General features: G+C 38.1%; 1 protein-coding gene across 11 annotated transcripts in view; it reads left to right on the top strand.

Moving 5' to 3' along the window:
- LOC105475191 (RAD17 checkpoint clamp loader component) overlaps positions 1-7,794 on the top strand; it is a 47,741-nt gene that overhangs the window by 222 nt on the left and 39,725 nt on the right. For 4 of the 11 annotated variants that reach the window (XM_011730264.3, XM_011730254.3, XM_011730261.3 and 1 more), the window contains exons 2-4: positions 1,503-1,606; positions 3,859-4,116; positions 4,658-4,741. In XM_011730264.3, the coding sequence (XP_011728566.1) occupies positions 1,565-1,606; positions 3,859-4,116; positions 4,658-4,741 (384 nt within the window). In that variant the 5' untranslated portion in view covers positions 1,503-1,564. The other 7 variants (XM_011730260.3, XM_011730253.2, XM_011730262.3 and 4 more) reach the window with 6 other exon arrangements.

Genomic DNA, 7,794 nt, shown 5'->3' with positions numbered 1-7,794 from the left:
GCCGCCGCGGTTGCGGCTATATTACGTGTATGTCTTAGAGACGCGAGTCTATCTCTGCCTTCGAGCTTTCCTGGGCTCGCGTCGCTCCTCCTCCCGACCCGCCCATCCCATCTGGGGATGAGAAGATTGAGGGTGCAAAGCCCTGTCCTGCAGCGGGGATTTGCGAGCTCAACCCGGCACCCCACTGATTATAGGATTACGTTGAACGAATATTTGAGCTTGGTATACCCTGTTCACTGTGTGGGGTGGTGGTGGGTCGGCTAGGAATAGTCTTGAAGGTCTGCCTCTGACATCTCATTTCAGGAACCTGGCATCTTCAGGGACAGTTACTTGCTTTTTAAAGGAGGTAATTGTCAATCTTGTTTTCAAGGGTGAATAGAGCCCTGACCGTGACAGTAGTCTTCTTTTCTTTTGGGGGGGGGGTGCGGAGTCTCACTCTTGTCGCCCAGGCTGGAGTGCAACCTCCGCCTCCCGGGTTCAAGTGATTCTCCTGCCTTAGCCTCCGGAAGGGCTGGGATTACAGGCGCCCACCACCACGCCCGGCTAATTTTTGCATTTTTAGTAGAGATGGGGTTTCACCATGTTTTGGCCGGGCTGGTCTCGAACTCCTGACCTCAGGTGATCCTCCCGCCGTGGCCTCCCACAGTGCTGGGATTACAGGCGTGAGCCACCGCGCCCGGCCCCTGGTCTGCATCTTTTATTTTGAGCTGCAAACTATATTTACTCAAATAGGTGGTTTTTTTCCACTTGTGTATCTGTTGAAACGTCACAGTCTCTAATCCCGAACGATTTGGGGCGGAGGGCTGAACAATGTGTTTTCTAGTGTGTCGGAGTGCTTATAGGCTATGTGTGCCTCCAAACTGTAAAATAGTCCGGTATACTTTCCGGTGTATAAGTTTGTAGGCCTTAAAATTTTCTTCTGGCTAACTTAAAATTGTTGAATTCACTAGTTTTGCATAAACGTTTAAGCATTTGAAAACACGGTTGAAAACCACAGTGTTACCAAGAAATGTTCTAATAACGTGTTCAAATGAAAACAAAAATTTTACAGTAAGACTTAAATTCTTCGTCCACAGCAAGTGAATTCATGGTATTTTACTTTTTTGGGAAATATTGGAAATGAAGAACTGCAACTGTAATTTGAAATTAGGAAAACTTTAATTTTCAGTATAAAAATTGCTCAAATAAAATTGCCTAATTTTAATGACAAAAGGTAAGTATATAGTATGTGTGGTTTTTTTCTGTTTTTCCTCTGATACATCATTGAGTTCATGTGAAAAACTCCGATAGTAACACCACAAGTAGATTATTTAATACAGTTATAGTCATTAAAAGTAAAATTATTTTAGAATTTTGATTTCTTGTATCACTTAAATTTACTGTTCCTTTTCACTAGTTCTTGAGCCTTTATTGTGTTGTTGATTATATCAGTATACATTTATTACTATAATTCTGCAATTACAGTTTTTCTTCATTTGAGGGCTTCTTTTTTTCCCCCCTAGGTGAATTATAGTTTAATGTACTACAGGTCCTGAACTACGGATGGGAACTATTACAGTTTATAATGTCAAAAACTTTTCTTAGACCAAAGGTATCTTCCACAAAGGTATGATACACTAGAATGGCCATGTAATAATTGCCTTAAAATAATTATAAATTTTTATACATATTCTTAATAACTTATTACTGCTATCAAAGTAATAGAGCCCAGTATCTATTGTAATTAATGATTTCAGCAAGTCTGGTAATAAGTTGTGAAACAAATGTTCTCTAAAAGTACAACCTTAATTTTGAAAAAGTATTTTACAGTCCCAGTCACAAAGGCTGAAAACATTTGAATGGAAGAACATAGAAGAGAGAAATAAGAGTGGTAGTTGGTGTTATAGCTTAACCAAAAGCCCTACTTCTTAGAAGTAATGTGATTCAGTGTGTCAGTTCTCAGCAAGATAGGGGTTAAAGTGGGATGGGGGTCAGACAGTTTCGTGCATGCAGTGTAGCTATTTCCCTAAGTGGTGGCTCTAAATTTTCTTTGATGTTAAGTAAATTACTTAACTTTGCTGTTTATCTTTCTCTTTTTTCTAGTATATGGGAGTCCACATTTATGTAAGAAATGAAACTATAAAATGTATAAATAATTTGCAAATCAGAATTGCTGTCGAAAGGTTTATAATGAAAGATATTTTCATACACTCAAAAATATAGAGGAAAGGGGCCAAAATTATAGTACCAGTCACAATCTTTTGATGAGGACGAAATGAATCAGGTAGCTATGACTGAAATTTTTTCCAGTGGTCTTCCTTTTTTAATCCACTGCCAATAATATTCCTAACTCTCTGTCTTAAAAGAAGAGTGAAGTATGACTTAGCATTTGTAAAGTATTTGTAAGCCCTAAATTACCTCCTCTAAGCCTACTTTCAGCTCCAACTTCTGGTTCGTTTTCTTCAAGAGAGGAACATTGTCTAATTGGTAGCTCACAACTATGGCTGAGTATTCTTGAAGGAAAACATAACTTGGTTTCTTTTTGTTAGCCAGGCAGTAGATTCTACAACCAGATCTGAAGCTATGTTTTTCTAGATTAATGCTATTAGAGTGTTAAAAAATCTGGTAAAACTTTCTAATTTCTAATTATTTGTAATAATTAACTAATAATTTCTAAATTTTAGCAAGAAAAAAAAAAAAACAGGGTCTCACTCTGTTGCCCAGGCTGGAGTGCAGTGGGGTGACCATGGTTCACTGCAACCTTGACCTCCCAGGCTCAAGTGATTCTCCCACCTTAGCACCCCAAGTAGCTGGGAATACAGGTGTGCGCCACCATGCCTGGCTAATTTTTTATTTTTTGTAGGGTTAGAGTCTCCCTGTGTTATGCTAGCTGTTCTCAAACTCCTGGGCTCAGCAATCCTACTGCTTCTATCTCTGAATATGCTGGAATTATAGGTGTGAGTCACTACACCCAACCATTACTAGGCGTTTCTGAGTGACAGTTCCCCCGTGAAAAGCCTGTCTCAATTATAAAAATATTAGTTGCTTCTTGCACTGAAGAAAAATATAATCCAGTCATAATTACAGATTGCAACATTATGATCCTTGGTCTATATCTTCACTAAGTCTTAAAGCTGATATGGATTATTTGGATATATGAAATGGTTCTTAGTTTGTGAATGTATTAACCTGGCCAAGGCAGATGTGTTACTCTTATTGCGATTTCTGTTAAAATATTATCATTTTTTTCTTTTGTTTTGCTTTTTTTAATAGGTAATTTTAATATGTTTCAATCCTACAGAGAGTTAAAAAAAATCATTCTAGTCTTTATGCTGGGAAGATTACAATGAATAAAAATAAGTTTGTGTTCTTTACTCCTTTAAGGTCAAGTAGACAAGTATGCACTTGCACTTACTGTAAAGTAGAAAAACAACTATTACAGAGAGAGTTTTATTTAAAAAGAGTTAATTTGTAAGATTTTTAGGCCGGGTGTCTTGGCTCATACCTGTAATCCCAGCTCTTTGGGAGGCTGAGGTGAGAGGATCGCTTGAGCCCAAGAATTGTTTGAGACCAGCCTGGGCAACATGGCAAAAACCCATCTCTACAAAAAGTACAAAAAAATAGTTGGGCATGGTGGTGCATGCCTATAGTCCCAGTTACTCAAGAGGCTGAGGCTGGAGGATTGCTTGAGCTGAGATTGTACCACTGCACTCCAGCCTGGGCGACAAAGCGAGACCCTGTCTCAAAAAAAAAATTTTTTTTTTTTAGTTTTAAAGGTTCTAAATTTATGAGTATGCTGTTTCCAGAGTAGTTCAGTTATTTGGGCGAATAGATGGGAGAAAATGTGATTATATTTACAGGATTTCTTTTTTTTTTCAGGTAACAGACTGGGTCGACCCATCATTTGATGATTTTCTAGAGTGTAGAGACATCTCTACTATTACTGCCACGTCATTAGGTGTGAATAACTCAAGTCATAGAAGAAAAAATGGACCTTCTACATTAGAAAGTAGTAAATTTCCAGCGAGAAAAAGAGGAAATCTGTCTTCCTTAGAACAGATTTATGGTTTAGAAAATTCAAAAGAATCTCTGTCTGAAAATGAACCATGGGTGGATAAATATAAACCAGAAACTCAGGTACTGAAAAGCATGCAGACATGTCTACATAATTTAATTTCAGGGTGCATAAGGGTGGATGGGAAGCAGAGAGATGTACATTTTCAGATTTTTTACTCATAAGAATCTTTCTAAGGGTTAGAAAAAATTCTGGATTTTTTTATTTTCCAAGGCTCAGATTTTTCTCAATAGTTACTCTAAAGTTGTATTATTAGTTATCTTAGATTTAATTTAATCCCAACATAGAATTGATGTTTTTAAAAGTTTTTGTACTAAATGTAATACTCCTCTCTACTGTCTTCTCAAAATGTATTTCTGAATTTTAAAAAATGTTATAACAACAAACTTGCCAAAATTATCATACAGAGTTATCAACTTAAGAATATAATTTTTCCATAATAGTATAAAAATTCAAGTATAATCAAAAGGACCATTTTATTATATAGATTGTTACTGATTTGCTACTTCTTTTCGTTAATAATGCTTAGGTTCATATGTGCTGATGTACCAAAAAAATCTTCAGTTAAGAAGTTTTGTTTTACATTTGAAATTTTTGTTGTAGCATGAACTTGCTGTGCATAAAAAGAAAATTGAAGAAGTTGAAACCTGGTTAAAAGCTCAAGTCTTAGAAAGGCAACCAAAACAGGTAAGAAATGTGTTTTTAAATATTTAACATCAAATATTTTTCTTACAGTGTGTTGTTAGAAGTTAAAGTTTTATGATGATTTTGCTCAAAACAAGTCTAGATCTCCTCCAGTGGAAAGCTCCCTATTGGGGCGTGGTGACTCATGCCTGTAATCCCGGCACTTTGGGAGGCCAAGGCGGGAGGATCACTTGAGCCCAGGAGTTCAAGAGCAGCCTGGGCAACATAGGGAGACTCTGTCTCTACAGCTAATTAGCTGGGCATTGTGCATGCCACTGGTCTCAGCTACCTGGGAGGCTGAGGTGGGAGGATCGCCTGAGCCCAGGAAGTGGAAGCTGCAGTGAGCTGTGATCACACTAGTACACTCTAGCCTGGGCAACAGAGCAATACCCAAAACCATAAAAAAACAAAACAAAACAAAAAACGAAAAAAAAAGCTTCCTGACTTTACTACTTCCAACTTGACTAAAAGACTCAGAGACTTTGAATTTTCCCCTTTATTTGTAACTCTTTTTCTTTATGTCTTATTGTTAGCATAAAGAATCAGTAAACCAATTAGGGTACTAGTGTATTTAGCACATCAGATTATCTCAGGCTGAGGAAAGCAGGCAAATTACATATTAGTTTCTCTACTAAATATAGCCCAAAACAGTCATTATTTATTTTAGACTGATATTTTTTGTTTCACTTCCTTACTGTACAATTACCCTGAACCTCCAAGGTAAAATATTCTCTCCTTCCATCAATCTCTCTCTCTCTTTTCTTTTTTTTTTTTTTTTTTTGAGACGGAGTCTCGCTCTGTCGCCCAGGCTGGACTGCAATGGCCGGATCTCAGCTCACTGCAAGCTCCGCCTCCCGAGTTGATGCCATTCTCCTGCCTCAGCCTCCCAAGTAGCTGGGACTACAGGCGCCCTCCACCTCGCCCGGCTAGTTTTTTGTGTTTTTTAGTAGAGACGGGGTTTCACTATGTTAGCCAGGATGGTCTCGATCTGCTGACCTTGTGATCCGCCCGTCTCAGCCTCCCAAAGTGCTGGGATTACAGGCTTGAGCCACCGCGCCCGGCCCAATCTCTCTTTTTAAATGTTTTTATTTTGAGATTTTTCAAGCATAAAAGAAAATAGAATAATAAAAATATTCATATATACAGAATATACTCATTCTTTCCCACTTAAGTATTTTAAAGTAAATTATAAACATTGTGACATTTCAGTTAGACTTTTAGAGACTTCAGTATGTCTCTGTGTTTTAAAAAAAAAAAATTATTTTCCTAATTAATTAAACATACCATTATTCTCTCTAACAAAATTAACCAGGATGCCCTAATGCTATCTAATGATCAATTCATATTCACGTTTCTGCATTTGTCCCCAAAATGTCTTTTGTAGCTGGTTTGTTTCGAACAGGTTGTAATCAAGGATCAAACCTTGCGTTTGGTTGTTATATCTCTTAGGCCTTTTTTTCCCCCCTGAATCTAGTAATAGTTTACTAACCCTTTCTTTTTCTCCAAGGCACTGACTTATGAAGGAGACCAGGCCGGTTGACTTGTGGAAGTCTCACGCTGCATTTGTTAGGTTGTTTCCTCCTAATGATGATTAACTTGTTCTTCTATCCTGCATGTCCTATAACCTGAAATTTTGAATCAAGGGCTTGATTAGACTCAAGTTGAACATTTTTGGAAGAATAAAGGTCATGGTGTATGTTGTATAGTGTGTCAAGTTGGAAAGTATTTGTGGTTCTCCTGCTGTCTTAAGTTTGGTCACTAGATTGAAGAGGTGACCGTCAAAAATCTTCATTGTAGAGTAACTTTCCCTCACAACTGGCACATAATCCACGGGGAGATACCGTGGCAGCATGTGAATGCCCAGTTCTCCATCAGTCGTCTACCTAAGTGCTGTAGCTTCAATTTTCAACCCTTGCCTGAATCACTTATTTTATTAGAGTTGTAAAACAGTGACTTTCTTGTAGTTCTGTTATTTCTACAGTTATTACTGACATTTTTCTACAAAGAAAAGTTTGCCATCACTAGCTAGGGTTGTTTAGTTACCTTGAAATACATTTCCAACTAGAAAGGTAGGATGAGTTTTATATCTTTTTCTTTTTTAAAAAATAGGCTTTTATTTTTGGAGCAGTTTTAGGTTCACAACCAAATTGAGTAGAAGGTACAGAGATATCCCACATATGCCCTGCCCCGGCACATGCATAGCCTTCTCCCTTTACTAACCTTCCCCTACCAGAGTAGTACATTGGTTAAAATTGATGAACCTACATTGACACATCACTAATACCTAGAGTCCGTTGTTTACGTTAGGTTTTTCCTTTAGTTTTCAACCTTGAGATGAAGGAGTTGCTGTTTTAGTTACTTTGATGGTAACAGATCTTTCTCTTTTTTTTTTTTTGAGACAGAGTCTCGCTTTGTCGCACAGGCTGGAGTGCAGTGGTGTGATCTTGACTCACTGCAGCCTGTGCCTCCTGGGTTCAAGCATTTCTCCTACCTCAGCCTTCGGAGTAGCTGGAATTACAGGTGTGCACCACCACACCCAGCTAATTTTTGCATTTTTAATAGAGACAGGGTTTCACCATGTTGGCCAGGCTGGTCTCAGACTTCTGACCTCAGGTGATCTACCTGCCTTGGCTTCCCTAAGTGTTGGGATTGTAGGCGTGAGTCATCACACCCAGCCGATCCTTCTCTCTTGAACCAAGCTCCTTTCTCTCTGGCCTGTGGATCTAAACCTTTTGGTTTAGAGCTAAGATCATGAATTCAAGATGGATTTTAAGTGTCAGCATTGGTATTCCTCTGATTCATAGAAGTCTCATCTCTCTTCTCCGAATACAGATTTTTGGGCAGTCTCTCTGACACACCTCTTACATCCAAGCTTTTCCTCATTGATTTGTTTTTGGTCAGCTCAGCTAATAGTTTTTATTTTTCAGTGTCCATTGTGTTTTCTCACTTAGCAATACTCTGTCAGTATAAACATTATCATGTCATAAACCTACGTTGGTGTTACTATTACTATTCTACCAGTTGGTGTTACTATTCTACCAGTTGGATAAACTTAC

This window comes from Macaca nemestrina, chromosome 6 (assembly GCF_043159975.1).
Source record: "Macaca nemestrina isolate mMacNem1 chromosome 6, mMacNem.hap1, whole genome shotgun sequence".
Classification (NCBI taxonomy): domain Eukaryota; kingdom Metazoa; phylum Chordata; class Mammalia; order Primates; family Cercopithecidae; genus Macaca; species Macaca nemestrina.
The sequence above is the reverse complement of the archived record's forward strand: the minus strand, read 5'-3'. Positions and strand labels throughout refer to the sequence as shown.